We start from the raw sequence: 16,933 nt of genomic DNA on the forward strand, positions 1-16,933 counted from the left end.
CACTGTGGGTATGGTGTTCTTTGGGTGATGTGCAGTGTTTATTTTTGCACAAAACATACCTTTTGGAACTATGGCCAAAAAGTTCAACCTTGGTTTCATCAGACCATAACACATTTTCCCATGTGCTTTTGGGGGACTTGGTGTTTGTTTTTGCAAACTTCAGCTGGGCTTGGATGTTTTTCTTTGTAAGAAAAGGCTTCCGTCTTGCCACTCTACCCCATTCATATGAAGAATACGGGAGATTGTTGTCCCATGTAGCACACAGCCAGTACTTGCCAGAAATTGCTGCAGTTCCTTTAATGTTGCTGTAGGCCTCTTGGAAGCCTTCCTGACCAGTTTTCTTATTATCTTTTCATCAATTTTGGAGGGACGTCCAGTTCTTGTTAATGTCTCTGTTGTGCCATATTTTCTCCACTTGATGATGACTATCTTCACTGTGTTCCATGGTATATCTAATGCTTTGGAAATTATCCTGACTGATATCTTTGAACAATTAGATCCCTCTGATGCTTTGGAAGCTCTCTGCGGACCATGGCTTTAGCTCTGAGATGCAACTAAGAATATGTCAGGAAAATCCTACTAGAACAGCTGAACTTTATTTGTCACTTTAAATGATGGCAGGTGTGTAATTACTTCTATTTAACAAGAGTTTGAATGTGATTGGTTAATTCTGAACACAGTCACATCCCCAGTTATAAGAGTGTGTGCACACTTATGCAACCAGGTTATTGTAATTATTATTATTATTTTTTAAATCCCCTCAAAGATTTCAGATTGTTTTTCAATTGAATTGTTCACATTATAGGTCACATTAAAAGTGGAAAAAGTTCTGACATGATTTATCTTTGTCTCATTCTTCTACGTCACAAAAACCTGGCATTTTCACAGGGGTGTGTAGACTTTTTATATCCACTGTATATATATAGTATAAAGTATTACAGTAATAACCACAGTATATGACTGATGTAACCATAGTATACAGTATTACTGTAATAACTACAGTATATAGCTATATTATATAATATAGTATTACCGTTGAAACATCAGAATATGACTGTGGTAACCATAGCATACAGTATGACCTTAATAACCACAGTACTTGACTGTAGTAATTATAGTATACAGTATTACTGTGATAAAAGGATATGACTCAAGTAAACATAGTATACAATATTACCATAATAATCACAGTATATATAGTTATAGTAACAACAGTATACAGTATTACCATAATAACACAGTATATGGCTATGATAACCATAGTATATTCTGTTTGTTTAAAGTACTATTACTGTATTAACCTTGTACATGATCAGTCATATAGAGAGTTTGGCCAGTTACTGAAATTCCAGAGAGTGCCACATTTGTATTTATAGCAGCTGATAAGGGATAATTCATGTTTTGAGATGAGCATTTCATTTCCAAATAAAGAAATATGGTGAAAGTATATGTGCAATTTGCTGACACCACAACAGTGTATGAGCATTATTCTGAATGCTCATCAGTAAAGTTTTTTTAATTTTGTTGCTATGTTTTTTTAATTATATGTAATTTTTAGGGAATTGTCAAAGACTATCTACTATTACTCACAATATTTTCAAGATAAAAGGCACCAACAATGCACTTTCCAAAACCTGGCCAAACTCTCCTAATACCTGGCTTTGTATGACTGCAGTAACCATAGTACACTGGATTACAGCAATAACCATAGTATTTTACTGCAGTAACCATAGCATACTGCCAACAGTAAGTAACCATCACATACAACCCTAACTGCCAGTGCAGTACACGACTGTAGTAACCATAGTGTACAGTATTACTGTTATAACTACAGTATGATTACAGGATACAGTAATACCATAATATCTGCACATGAATATGACCATAGTATAAAGTATTACCATCATGACCATAGTACATCAGAACAGAAAGAGGAAAGTAAAAACTTTGCATACCTCTGAGGGAGTGTGAAACCAAGGTAGCTGAAATGATAGAATTAGGATCAGTAGAATGAGCATACAACTTCTAACATAGCAATTTGACATTAATGCATAATTGACTTGAAAGGAGTTGCACATTCTAGTTATTCTATTTCTATGCCAAAAACACAGAGGCGTAAACAACACGCCAGAATACAAGGCAAACTAACATAGAGTTTTGTCATATTTGTTTTTTTATAGTTCCATTCACTAAATATTTAAAACAAGTGTCACTTGACTATTAATAACGTAAGTATTTACGTTTTTTTTCTTTTAATTATATTTATATATGTTGTTTTTGCTGTTCCTGAATGACCAAATGTTACAAAAAACCTTCCAGACCTGGAGTCTCTGTATTGTTACTGTGGGAGAGATCAGATGTCTTATAGGGTGTGCTCCCTCTTTGTGTCCACAAGAGGGTGCTCTAACTCAATAGCACCAGGATTTGTGTTTTCTCTTTATGATTGAGAGACAAAGAGAGGGAAAGGGAAATGAGAGCTGAATTGAGTTTTAGAACATTAAAACACATGAATGGAACCCAGAACTAAGGGATCCACTGTCCATTCCAGGAGAGTGAGAAAGAAGGAAGCAAGAGTTAATATCAGGCATTAATTCATAGTCTGAGTTGATCTGAAGTTCACTATTCTTCCCTTTATGTACACATCCAGACATTCACTCACTGTCCTTTTTCCGATAGTCCCTTTGGACACTGTCCACCTTGCTATATTCCTTGAGATGTGAATGGTTGGCCTGAATATATGGAGACACACAATGGAGAGAAAGACAGGGAACAAATTGTGTTGCATTTCTGGCAGAGGGGGTAGAAGGAGTAGCGCTTTGAAACGCAACCCCAACACGGCATCTTTTCCTAGCATTCATTGACATTCAGGCTGCTTTGCCTGTGAACGTGAAGCTCAGCTGCATAGAGAGAACAGGAGGGGCAAGGATGGACAGACGACGGGAGAGGTGGAGTCGGGAGGGCTTCACTATGGGCAGAGAGACACAGATGGAGTGCATGTCCCAGCTAGCATGGAGGGAAATTGAATGAGAGGGAGAGCCTGAAGAATCACCACTTCACAAAACATTGCAAGAACTGTTTAGGAGAGGGCATGAAGGGGAAGGTGACTGATCCATGACCTTCTTTTTCATTTCCAATATGGCTGACGGATGGATAGCTGTATTCCTGGTCTGTCTCTGGATATTTTGGCATGACTACAGAAGAGTAGATTTTAATCAGTTCTGGAATCCCCCCTAGTTCTAGAACCCGTTGCTCGGTTCTAGAATCCCCTCTCAGTTCCACAATTTCACAATTCCAAACAGTACATTTTCATGATTCAGACCACTTAATCGTCTCCTTAGGGTGAATTAATGAACTCTTGTCTGTCTTCACACCCACAAATGCACACACACACGCACACACACTTTTGTTTTTATATCCTCATGGGGCCCTGAAAAATCTTAACCCTAAACCTAACCAACAACACCTGGACCTTAAAGACCAACAACACTTGGACCCGATTCTAACTCTAAAATTAATTGTAAGTTTGCCTCTATACCTAAACCCTGAGCCGGAAATTTACTTTCCCCTTATGGGGCCCTAAAAATGTCCCCCCATTTTTCAGGTTTTACTATAGTTATGGGGACAAAATGGCCCCACAAGGTAATAAAAACAAGCACACATACACGCACACACACACACGCACACACGCACATGGGAATACACACACACACACACACACACACAGAAAATCTACTTCTGGACCCAACCCTGTATCATACTCTCCATTAAGAAAGATCCACAGGCTTCCTTTTTATAACCTCCACCTTTAACTCCTCTCCTTCTGTGTTTGGTCATCATTTCCTCTACACATGCAAATACACACAGGCGGCAGTGTGTGGAGACCCGAACGCAATGGTTTGGCGTGTGTTCCATGGCATTCGGTTGGTTTTGATGTCACTGTTTTGCTTTGAGACGTATCGCTTGGTCATAGTCTGTTTCAGTAGGCCGGGGCGTCTCCTGCTGTACATGGGACTTTTAATACTATTTTTATTTACTACCAAGTTAGCAGTACTACAAATGTACAGTGTCTCCAAACTCTCTTAGAGCAGACCAAGCTGATATATTTCTTTTTAAATGGTAGGTATCTATAACTCTGTACAGGCTAAATACAATCTGAGAATATATGACCTATCTCATATGAAAAATGTGAACAAACAAATGACACGGATGACACAGGCATCAACGTGTCCTTGTGATTTTAAGCGACCTGCATATGAGGCCGTCAAAGTGCTTCGATTATAAATGTAAGGGGGATCGACTTGGTAGCAGGTCCATTTGTGGATTGGATTGTCCTGTGGAATGTTTTCTGCATTACCATAATATCACAGTAGTACATGGCCATTCCTTTTTTATTTTTAGAGTGAGGGACAGAACAAACGACACACTCACACACTATGTCTTTAAAAGACGTGCGTTTACAAGACCAGGGTTCACCTCCTGTTTGCGGATTAGCCCAGGGGCACCGTGAAAGGAAAGGAGGGACACCCGCCCGACAACTCCTTTTAGCAACATAGGTGCCTGTTCTTCCAATCAAGATTTTGAAAATGCTTAAGTGTTAGGTTCAGTGTGGCATCCTTCACTATCAAGGACAGTCTTACAACGTACCCAATCAGAAAAGTCCATGGTTTTGGGATGGACCATAGACAGTGGTATTGTAGCAACACCAGAAACACAAGCAAAGTTGCTGTGTTAAAGCATGACATTAAAATTCCTCCTTTAGTCCAAAGGAGACGTCCAACAATAATATCCCACCAAAACGGATGGCGTATGAAAAGAACTTTTCTGATAACTATAAGATGCAACCACTGGGAGGGCAATAAACATTTATGAGAGGTTGTGTAATAGGTTGCATTGACGAGTTGGAAGTTCCTTTTGCCATTCATAGTCCTTCAGGGTAATCTATAAGTGGTCATCTGTAACTATATTCATGTATACTCGTCTATAGACCCCTGCTGTGATAGCCAGGTGATCTCTTGGCCTTGGTAAAGCTACATTATGAAGAAACTCCGGCTAGTTGTTTCCTTCATTCCACGCGGTCGCGTCCCCGCCACCCTCTGTGGACGTATAGAATTCTGTGACGCGTCGTGCAAGGGGGTTTGTGCTCTTCAGGAGTTCCATGGCCGAAACACGGGCCCCACCCGTGCTGGACTTGTTGCCCTTCTTCTGAAGCAGGGCCATGAAGTTGTCGTTCCGCGAGCTGGAGCGCGGGGTTGAGCCCAGGGTCATGGTTCGGAGATCACCACCACTGGTGCTATGCTTCACCGGGGAGATGAGGCTCTGGCGGCTGCCAAACGAGTCCCCAGGTTCCTTGCGGCCCAGGACTTTCCTCTTCGACCTGGAGAGAGATGTGGGGAGAGCGTTAAACCAAACGCAGCCAAATGAAATAAAAAAACGAGTGGCTTTGGTTGGTCCAGTCTCCATGCCACATGTTCATCACAGATGAAATACTTCTCTATTGTTCCCCACTATCTTGTTAAATACACTGCTCAAAAAAATGAAGGGAACACTTAAATCACACATCGGGTCTCGATGAACGAAATATATTATAGATCAAAATCTTTACTCTATATCATGTAATTCGATGAGAACAAAATCATTGGAATCTAACCAAAATAACCAAACAATTGAGGGCTGGATTCAAATCCACACTGAAAATCAAAGGAAACAACTGAAGTCACAGGTTGTTCCAACTTGCATGAATTTCACCACGCCAACTCATAATGTGACTCAGTAGTGTGCATGGCCCCCACATGACTGTATGTACTCCCGAAAATGTCTGGGCATCCCAGATGTTCTCAACTGGATTCAGGTCTGGGGGAACATGAGGTCCAGTCAATGGCATTAATGCCTTCGTCATCCAGGAACTGCCTGCACACTCTGGCCACATGAGGCCGGGCATTGTCCTGTACCAGGAGGAACCCAGGGCCCACTGCACCAGCATAAGGTCTGACAATGGGTCTGAGGACTTCATCCCGGTACCTAACAGCAGTCAGGTTACCTTTGCCTAGCATGCGACCCTCCACGGATATGCCTGCCCAGAGCATCATAACCAAACTGGTCAGGCTGGATGATGTTGCAGGCAGCATAACGTTCACCACGGCATCTCCAGACTCTTTCACGTCTGTCACATGCTCTCATTCACATCTGTGTGAACCTGCTCTCATCTGTGAAGAGAACGGGGCGCCATTGGCAGACCTGCCGATTCTGGTGTTCTCTGGTAAATGCCAGTCGAGCTGCATGGCGCTGTGAGCACAGGTCTCACTAGAGGACGTCGGGCCCTCATGCCACCCTCATGAAGTCTGTTTTTGACTGTTTGGTCAGAAACATGCACACCAGTAGCCCGCTGGATGTCATTTTCTAGGGCTTTGGCAGTGCTCCTCCTGTTCCCCCTCACACATAGGAGCAGATACCGGTCCTGCTGCTGGTTTGATGCCCTTCTACAGCCCTGTCCAGCTCTCCTCGCCCGTCTACTGGTATCTCCTCCATGCTCTTGAGACTGTACTGGGAGACACAGCAAACCTTCTTGCAATGGCATGTATGGATCTTCCATCCTGGAGGAGCTGGATTGCCAGTGGAACCTGAATGGGCTGCAGGTACTGCCTCATGCTACCAGTAGTGACAAGGATTACCAGTAGTGACTAGCAAAAAGCATAACTAGAAGAATCAGTCAGAAAGGATAAGGACAGAGCAATTGTCTGTGGCCACCACCTGCAAAACCATTCCCTTTTTGGGTGTTGTCATGCTATTGCCTCTCCAGTGCGCCTGTTGTCACTTTCATTTACACCAAAACAGGTGACACTGATTCGCTTATGCGGACAGATTGATATCCCTGAAGTTCAACTGACTTGGTGATATGCTGTGATGATTATATGTTCCCTTAATTTCTTTGAGTAGTATATACTGTAAAAGAAAGCTGTTTTAAACAAAAGTGCATGACTTGGTGTGAGTTTCCCTGATCAAGTTTGTGTGTCCGCGCATCTCAAAATACCTGTGTATTTTGGTGAACAGATCCTCTGTCGTGTGCGTGGTAGGTGTGTGTTCCCCAACATCGTAATCCGTTTCCTCTGTGATGTGGAGTTCTGTCTTGCCCCCAACATCAAGATTGCCGGCAACACTCTCAAACATCACTTCATCCCCTGGAGACAACGTGAACAACCCAGGAAAGTGAGCTACCGTTCTATCAATGTCCATTACCAGTCAAAAGTTAGTACATGAATGGGTGTGTCCACATTTTTTACTGGTATAGTAAATCAATTGATATATTAAGAAAACCACAAACAATGACATTTCAAAATAGTAGCCTGTAAATTGTAATTGGAAAGGTAGCTTTGCATTTACATTCTGACAGGATATGAATTCCAGCTAGTTTTATTTTCACCTAATCATTTTCTTGCTGAACTTTCTAATCATACCCGTCTCTGTGATGACGAGCCTTCCCTCCAAGTCTGTAAGGGACGAATCCTGAAGCGAGGACTGTAACGAAGACTCCAAGGAGCTGTCCTCGTCTGTGCCCGTTCCCAGGTGGTTTTCCTGGTGGTCTTCTTTCCCGGGAAGCTCCTGGGTTGGGAATGCACTGACGGGAGAATGGAGAGTGGCTGGGCTGTCTGTCGTTGTTCCCATTCTGTCGGTGGTGCCGTTCGAGTGGACAGCCGTAGAATTGGAAGGAAGGAGCAGGACGTTGGGTTTCTTGGGAACCGGCGGAGGAACCTTGGGAAGAGATTATTAGTGGAGACTCTATAGATCCCCCATTTCACTTTGACCACGGTTTTATTGCAGGAGTCCTCATGAACAGCAGGAAATGGAAACGTGCATAACAAATATATTTCAGGCATTTCATGCTTAATTGGAAAGGTAAGTGGTGAAAGATGGAGGAGAAAGTTGTTGCTGAAAGATCAGTAGGCGATTTGAACCCACGCTGTAGCAGTACACGCACACAGCAGGCAGCGGCTTAGAATCAGGCCATAAAATATGGAAGGTTTAAGATGGCTTCAAAAGTTTGTTTTTCCATTTTAACATTTCAGATTTAATGTGCTCTAGTGAGAAGTGTATCAACCCCTCACAGTTTTTTTTCGTCCATTTTAACATTTCAGATTTAATGTGCTCTAGTGAGAAGTGTATCAACCCCTCCCAAAATTTTTTTTCCATTTAAACATTTCAGATTTAATTTGCTCTAGTGACAAGTGTATCAACCCCTCCCAAAAATGTCCATTCATTATAATCCACATAACTGGATTAAAATCACAATTCCTCTACCAGCTGGATGCTGTTTTTTTCTTTTTTCTTTTGCTATTGCAGTAAACTAGCTCCAGTTAAGACAGTACATGTCTAAAAGATATCCAAAGGACCATTTTAGGAAACATGCAGACAAATCACCGTATAGAGTCAAAAGTAAACATGAGAGAAAGAACAACAGAGACAAACATTTCTTAAAGTTGAACAGCTACCTTGGTTTTCTTCCGGTCCAGTTCGGCCAGACAGGATATGGTCATCCTACTGGGCAGGGTCTTGCTCTTATCCTGAGTGTCCACCACCTCTGGGTTGCTGCAGGGAGAGGGCAGTGATCCTCCATCCTCAGGCCCGAGCTCCAAGACTGGGTTGAACTCCGGCTCCATGGTGGGGTCTTCCAGGAGGGGTTGGGGCAGAGGTAGGGGTGGGAGATCATACAGGGACTGGATGTGGCTGAATGAGGGGTGTTCGTACAGAGCCTGGGGGTGGTGGAGGGGGAAGGTAGGGGGTTGGTCCAGGGCTCCACAGGGGCTGGTGGGGGTGTGGGGGAGGGCTTTTTTCAGCTTGGGCTTCCTACCGATCACCATGTAAATGCTTGGGTTAGGCATTGGCCGGGGGTAATCGACAGGGGAGGCAGGGGGGGAGTCAGAGGCAACAGGGGAGGAGGAAGGGGATTTAAGGAGGAGGTTGAGTGGGCGTTTGGGTAATGGGGGCTTCATCGCAACCGGAGGTTTGGGTTTGGGAGCAACCAGGGGGCCTGGCATGCCGCCGTGGGTGACGGGCGTGGGGGAAAGGTCACGACCCTGCTCCTCCTCAATGATGTCATCGGAGGCTCCATCTGGGCAGTCCTCCAAATCAGTGCGAGAGACGGAGCGCAGGCGGATGTTCCGGAGCTCATTTGTGGTCACAACGGGAAGAGCGGATTGGCTGCTGGGACTCAGTTTCCCGGGCTTTGCGGCGGTTGATGTGTCAGAATGGCGCCGGCCTGCCTTTTGCTTGGGTTTGATAGAGGACAGGTCCAGGTGAGCGTTAACTGGCATCTCGAAAGACAGCCTTGACCTGGCTGCTGGGTCTCGTGGTGACGCTGGCAGCGAAGACTTCCTCTCAGGGATTTTAGGGCGCATCTTGCAACCCATCGTGGAGGCGGGCCCGGTCAATGTTCCCACCCCCTGATTGGAGGGGGTGATGGGTGTCAGAGTCTCTGATTGGCTGGAGTAGCCGCTGGAGGGGGACATGACTCCTGGCGGTTTGAAGGGGGACAACGCTTTGGTCGATTCAGCCTCAACTGAGAGCAGGGAGGGAGACGTTGCTCTGGACGTAGAAGGGGAGTCGAGGAGAGACTCTGAGCTGCCTTGCACCTTGAATCAGATTCATTTAAATGAATAAATCATAGTAAAAACAAGAACATAACTTTCCTGGTTGTACATCCCAGCCTAAACACAGACCAGGGACCGGTAACTTTGATGAGGATGGGGACCACAGAATAAACATACTCATCATGGGGGTTGTAGTGGGTCACAGGTTGGGAACCCACATTCGTATCTACACATTATGAACAATGGCAAAATGAACAATTCTTTTAGGACTCCCCTAAAATGAGTTTTATAATAAAACAGTGAATTTTTTCCAAAACAAGCCTGCTACAATTCTAAACATGTTACCATAGGGTGGAGCTGCTTATTTCAAGTGTATTTAAAAATATATATATATATATTATCTGGCGTTTCTAATGCTTTATTAGATAGTGGTGGGGAAGGACAGAGTTTCTGATAGAAAAGCTTTGGACTGTAGCAGTACAGTACATGTGCACCAGAGGAAACAGCTTAGGTGGCTGGAACAACCTAGCCACCAATTGCTGTTTTTAATATAATGTCTGAGTGGATGTGATGTACAAAATCCATTGAAGCCACCCGAGTGTATAATGCAACTATAATTACTAAAAGTTTAAATAGCTGGCTACTTGACTAAATTGCACCTGGGGTATTCTACCATAGTATGTTCACATCCACACTGAGTTTTTCTTTTTATAATGAGTTGTCCAAGGTGGAAATAGAGTAATGAATACATACAAAACAAAAGTGCTAAAGGCTCGATTCAGACTTGAAATAAGTAGATATAGTTCAACATAGTTTTATTTGAGTCCATGTTAGTAAACGTATCCAAAGTCTGAATCGACCCCTATGGAGATAAGTGAATGTCTTACCTTCATACATTCAATCACTGTAGTCCCTGTGGCGGTACTGGACCCAGATAGAGACCTATAGGGGTCAGAAGCTTTCCAATCGCCCAGCTGCCAGTGGGCTGGGAAAGACAGCTCTGTGCTATCTGGTTCCTGGACCTCCAGGCTAGGGGGCCCGTCCAACATGCTGTGACCCAGCTCGGGCTCCTCCAGATCAGGCTTGGAGACCGAAGAGGGAAGGAGGAAGTCTGGTTGGAAGTCCTGGAGGTGTTCCCGGGGGATGTGGAGGGATTTGGGGCGTCCGTCCCGGTAGTGTCTTACGTCGTAACCGCACATTCGCCCTTCGGCGTCCCCTAGATTCTTCATGAGCGAGACGCTGCGGACGGGCGGCGGGGGTTTACGCTTGGACTTCTTCAGTGAGATGGAACGAGAGCGTAGCCGCAGGCGACCGTCGGCCGGAAAGCTGGCGTCCGTCACGGAGACGTTGTCGGCACTGGCGCTGCCGTCCTCGGAGCTCCCACTTGGGTAAAGGAGGGCGTAGCTCTCGCCCCGGTCACACCCTTCACCGCGGGGGTAATCGCGTCGGTGCATCTCTGTCAAAGCCCCACCGTCCTTCCCGTGCATCCCGTTACCGGCACCCGGTACACCTGCAGCACCGTGTGGCCCGCCGCCGCCATTATCCGTGGAGCCCAATGATCCAGAATCCGTCGGCGTGGAGAGAGAGCGCTCGCGGAACTTGAATGCGTTCGCAGCAGCAATGGAGCGCGCCGACCTCTCCCTCCTCTCTCCTGCCGCCGTCCCTCCCTCTGCTCCCCTCCGTTCCCCTGGGGGGCTCGCAGACGCTCCTTCGGTCTCACTCCGCCTCCCCATCATCATCCCGATGGTGCCGACGTGCCTATGTCCGGAAGGTTCTGATATGGACGTGAACGAGCTGGAGTTTGACTGTGAACCCGAAGACAGTCCTGAACCGGTCTGAGAGTGGCACATCAACACCCCGCCCTGCCCCCCGACTGTACCCACCTTACCTAACCCCTTGGGCATGGTCGCTGGGCCCTTCCCTACTGGACCAGGGGCTAGGGTATAATTATACGCGTCGTTCCACGTTCCTGGGGAAAACGTGGAGCCCTTTGGGCCATTCCAGGACTGGGAAGGGGAGTTGGAGCAGAAGAGGGAGGCAGAATGGTCCATGACACCCTGGATTGGAGGAGGGGTCTTTGGGGACTGCGGAAGGCTAAGGCTGGGGTCCAGGTCACTATGGGTCTTCCTCAGTGGAAGATGCTGGACAGGGGTGTTTGTCATAGGCTCCAGAGACCGCGGCTGGCCTCCTCCACCAGATCCCAGGGTCGGAGAGGGGGGGCCGGTGTAATAGGAGCCCTGCAGTAGGTCTAACCCCAGGTGTTTACCTTCACCTAGAGAGAGAGGAACCAAGAGACCGTTAAGTGGACAGGAAAATAAAAGGATTGAAGGTTGTTTCATTGATAACATGGAAGCACATTGACTCATTTAGCGTTAGAATACCATTCTCCAACACTTTCCTACACTAATAATGAAACTCTGCTGGGATATTTGGGAGATGTCTCCTGGGAAAAGACCGTGGGTAACTAATTTACTTCTACACAGTCAGCTCAGGGCTGGTCTGCTCTCTCATCAAATTCATTCATGGAAAAAGTGAGAGGAGGAAAAAACATCTTTCCCTCTCTTCCCTCATCTTTTCCTTCCTGCTTTTTCTCTCTACTTCACTCTACCACTTCCTGTTCTTCTCTCCCTCCTTTCTCTGTCTTGCAATCTCTTTTTCTCTCGTTCTCTCCCTCTGCAGATTTTTTTGCAGAGTGGAGTGGAGCGAAGGCAGAGCGGGGCGTTGCTATGGTAACAGCTACCTGTTCCGTCGTTAGGGCGATGGCAATGGTGAGAGGATGGAAGAGAGAGAGAGAGAGATGCTGCAGCAGGAAATATACAGAAGTGGCGAGTAAATCTCACTGGGAATAAGGTGCCAACTTAATATACACTAAACACTTAACCTTGCTAATCGAGTGCCTGTCTACTATACTCAAAACACCTCGCCAACCAAATGCCCACCTAATGTACACAAAACACCTAAATCTACCAACCTATTGCCAGCCTCATATATACAAAACACCTAAACTTGCCAACAAAGTGCCCGCAAGGTTAGGTGTTTTTTGTTGGATTTTAAATAATACAGTGACAATGAGGTTAAAGTGAAAACGGTCAGATTTAATGTGAGGGTATATGGATCCATTTCAGATACTTCATTTAGAAATTACAGCATTTTTGGTACAGAGTTCCCGCATTTTAGGGTGCCAAAAGTATCTGCACAGATAACCATTATGTACTGTAAATTAATCTTGTTTAGTACTTGGTTGAGGTCTATTCTAGACAAAACTAGCTGCTAGGAATCCTCCCTGTTGATGCTCTGTCTGACTTTTACTGCAGCCATCTTCAGTTCATGCTTTCTTAGGGCATTTCTTCCTTAAATTCTTGTCTTAATCATGGAAATCAGTATGATAACTTTTTTGGCCCTGAATATCTCCTTGGCAGCTATGGCAGTGTGTTTGGGATCATTGTCCTGCTGCATGATGTAGTTTTAGAAACTACATCACTAAATAATTTTAGATGCATTTGGTTGGACAGTATCTGAGCATCTTTCGGTACACTTCAGAATATATTCTGCAGCTGCCATCAACACAAGTGAACCAGTTCCAGAAAAATGCCTGCACCCTTCCCAATTTCATGATATCTAATTTGTGATTATGGCCCTGCATCATTGTAGAAGCTGCCTGAAGACTTGGGACAGTTGATGTCCTGAGATGTGTATTTAATGCCCTCATAGTTTTCTTCTGGTTTATCTACTTCAGGAAGGCCAGTTGAACCTGTATTTACACCTTTTTGGTCGCTTATGCTGTCAGATTCCAGCAACAGACTCCAAATGCTAATGCCAAGTCTCAATATTGACAGCTCTCTTGTGCATGCAATAAAGATAAACAATACTTCCTAATAAAAAAACTGCTTTAAAGTCAAATGTATTGGGCACCCTAACATTAACTATTTACAAAATGTTTTGTAAATTCTAAATGGTAAATCCAATATCAAAATCCCCTGCAATTAAAGCAGACGAGACGGTCTGCATCTATGCACAATGATTGCAAAAGTCGTTTTATAAATTCAAGTCTAAATAGCTGAAATACAGAACAAACAAAAATAAATAACATGCAACTGTCAAAAAACCTTTGGCATTCACATTAAAACACACCTAATTTTGCCAACCTAGTGCCCACCTAATATACAACACATCTCATTTTGCTAAACTAGTCTATCCAACACAGAGGGGCTCATAACTACACTGATACTGTGCTGCACAGGGAGAGACGGTGGAAGAAAGATGACATGATGGTGCGACACACTGACAAACCGAAACAGAGACACAGAGAGAGAGGAACAGAGACATATTGATAGAGAGAATGACAAACTGAAAGATTATGGTAACATGAGAGCGAGAGGAGAAATGAAAGAGAAAAAGAGAAGAATAAAATATGAGAGTGGATGGGAATTGGGTGGAGAGGAGGGGTGAGGAAAGGAGGCTTCCAACAAAGCAGTTAATATGCCATAACCAGGAGGATGTTTTGAGGTTATGTGTCAAAATGCTGTAGCTATGAAGACCAGAGCATACTGATAATTTATACACACACTTGAACTTACACAAGTACACAAGTTCATGCATGCTGTCACCTACGACGTCTGTGGTTTAAGCTGTCTTTTGTATGTTATTTTATTTTAATATATTTTATTTTTATATTTGTAAATACATTTAAACAATCATTCAATCAATCACAGAGACAAACACACAAATCCAAAAGTCAGATTCTAATGCTTACACACACACACACACACACACACACACACTCCTGCGGTCTCCACCCCCTACCTGTGACGTCGAGGGGCAGCAGATTAGCAGGGGTATATCGCCCCAGATGCCAGCGGGGTTTCTCAGCCACAGGGGGGCCCAAGGAGGTACTGCTCCAGCCTACTAGAGGGCGATCTGACCCACACGGGGACAGAGAGGGAGACTGGTCTGTGCCTCTGATGCTCAGCGAGGACGTCTCGCCCTCGGAACTAACATGTCCCTTAGATGCCGGCTGGAGGGTAAAATACACAGCCTGAGTTATAATACACCCACGTATTTATCCAACAGATGGTGAACTTGCACCCACTTTCAAGTGGAAGTACAAATCAAACTTATGCTACTGCCTCTGGCGCACATGTACCGCTGTAGCATGGGTTTAAATCTGACTCCACTGCTCTTTCAGCAAAAACTTGTCTCAATGTTCCACAACTTTCCTGTCCAATACAGCATAAAGTGCCTGAAACAAATTTATATTCAGAAACAACCAATGCATTGTGAATTGATGTATCTAATTGTTGAGAAAACATTTTAAACTACTATTCCTACAAAGAAGCTGAAGCTACATAGTGAGGTAAAGTTGAGATAGGTAGACATACCAACCTGCAAAAGCCTTTCTATAATATCTCTATAACTGGTTTATTTTCCTGTTCAAACTAAATTGGGCACCATTTCAAGAATTCAATTTACATTATTCATTTAGCAGACGCATTTGTCCAGAGTAACTTTTAGTTACTGCATGGATTTATCAAACTTTCTTGTACTAGAAAAATGTAACCAAAGGTGTGTGTTTACCAGGAAGATTAACTCCGGTCTCTTGTTGGGGGAGACAGGAGAGCGACTCTGAGCGGTGGAGGTGTCATCAGAACTCAGGGAGGATGACGTTGGGTGGCGGAATGTCTGGCCAGTTACTTTGGTGTCGTACAGCTGCTCTTCAAAGTCTGCAAAGAACACCCCCACGCAGAGGCACACACACGGACAGAGAACACAGACAAATTAGTCCGTTTGCTGAACATCCGACCTGTTTGCCGTCTTGTGATGTCTGTTCAGCTCAGGACACACTGAGCCTCCTGCAGAAAACACACACACCAGAATTAGCCGATTAGCCTTCTAGCAGGAACGGAGGCATGGAGGGAGTGTACATCCAACACAAGAAAATGAAATGTGCGGTGACTCTTTGGCGCTGTGTATTCTCACCCCGTTTTCCTCTGTTTTGTTTGTGCAGTCTCTTTGGGAATGTTTCTCTCCACCTTCTCTCTCTCTCTCTCTCTCAACTCCAACCTCACTCGCTCTTTCTTGTCCCTTGCTGCTCTCTGTTTCTCGCTCTGTCACCTCTCTCTCGCTCTTGGCTGCTTCTCTGTCGCTTCTCTTTCTGTCTTATCCTCTTATTTCTCTAGAAGCTGCAGGCCTCGTCCTAGGCCATTGTAAACATACTGATTACCATTCTGCAACCCACCCCCTTAAAAGAAATGCACCCCCCATCCATTCATTCCCCCCAAAACAAACTCTTTCACGCACCAACTTCACCCCCTCTCTCCACTCATCCCTGCAGCCCTGTATCCCTCCCACACATCCACACCATACCCCAAGCCCTGTCCCACCCCCAAATTCCTCCAGAACATTTTGGGGGAGTATGTTTGGAGGGTGTATAGAGGGGGTTTGGTCAGAGGGAAGAGGGGTTTGTGGAAGGGGGTGGGAGTGAGTTTGGGGCTGGGAGTGAACTTGCTCTCTGGGACAATGGAGATGCCTTCCTCCCAGTGTAGAGTTGCTTAGCAATGCTGGTCACCAAGAGACAATGGAACACTACTGAAATCAACAATAGCCCCTAGCAATTCCCCTTTGAGGGAAGAGAAGACCTGCCCTCTGATTATAGTTGGAACAATAATTATCACCTTTCTGTGAGCCTGTGGTTGCCAGGTTGGCCCTGGTTTCGCTAAAGAAAAAGCAGGCCATACTTAGAACTTCTAAGTTAGATCTAGTACTGTACACAGTCAAAATAATGTGTGCATATTTCATTATTAAAGTTGTGAAAAAATAACCACCTGGTTTCCAGATTTAGTTTTGCTTTAGCTTTAGGAAATGAACCAATCAGGCAATTGGGCGAAATTACTGCTAACAAAATAATGATATACTTTCAATTATGTTGATTCGAGGCAGTATGAAATACACCATACATAGTTAACGTCAATATGAGGGGATCTGATTCACTCCATCAACAATTGAGTCAGCAAAGAGCACAAACAGATCTGAGAACTTGCGGAAAAACTGTAGTTAAAAAATTAGATGCAGTATATGCCAGTGCTTCTGTTCATTGTATTAGTCTAACTATTATGAGTCAAAGCAGCCTTTCCTAGCCTGTTTGCCTGCAGCTAGTGTCAACAAAGTGAGATGTTCAGATATAAACACAGCTACAAAAATCCCATTGTGTCTCTGTCTTTAAACACGACACTAAAAGTATTTTAGTCTAAAAGGCTTTTTCTCAAATGAGTTGACAGAGCAGCAAAAAGGTACTGAAAAAAATACCATTGTAAATGTTGTAACACATCATGCTATAGAAACATGAGTTTAGAAAT

At 44.5% G+C, this 16,933-nt stretch overlaps 1 protein-coding gene across 6 annotated transcripts in view; it reads right to left on the bottom strand.

The window, feature by feature from the left end:
• Positions 1-879: 879 nt before the first annotated feature.
• nhsl2 (NHS-like 2) overlaps positions 880-16,933 on the bottom strand; it is a 100,374-nt gene continuing 84,320 nt past the window's right edge. For all 6 annotated transcript variants that reach the window (XM_010900797.4, XM_020044241.3, XM_010900798.4 and 3 more), the window contains exons 3-9: positions 15,156-15,301; positions 14,385-14,595; positions 10,469-11,853; positions 8,484-9,623; positions 7,452-7,746; positions 7,028-7,175; positions 880-5,374 (exon numbers count right to left, since the gene is read on the bottom strand). In XM_010900797.4, coding sequence (XP_010899099.2) covers positions 5,050-5,374; positions 7,028-7,175; positions 7,452-7,746; positions 8,484-9,623; positions 10,469-11,853; positions 14,385-14,595; positions 15,156-15,301 — 3,650 coding nt within the window. In that variant the 3' untranslated portion in view covers positions 880-5,049. The remainder of the gene's footprint in view (positions 5,375-7,027; positions 7,176-7,451; positions 7,747-8,483; positions 9,624-10,468; positions 11,854-14,384; positions 14,596-15,155; positions 15,302-16,933) is intronic.

This window comes from Esox lucius, chromosome 24, assembly GCF_011004845.1.
Source record: "Esox lucius isolate fEsoLuc1 chromosome 24, fEsoLuc1.pri, whole genome shotgun sequence".
NCBI lineage: Eukaryota > Metazoa > Chordata > Actinopteri > Esociformes > Esocidae > Esox > Esox lucius.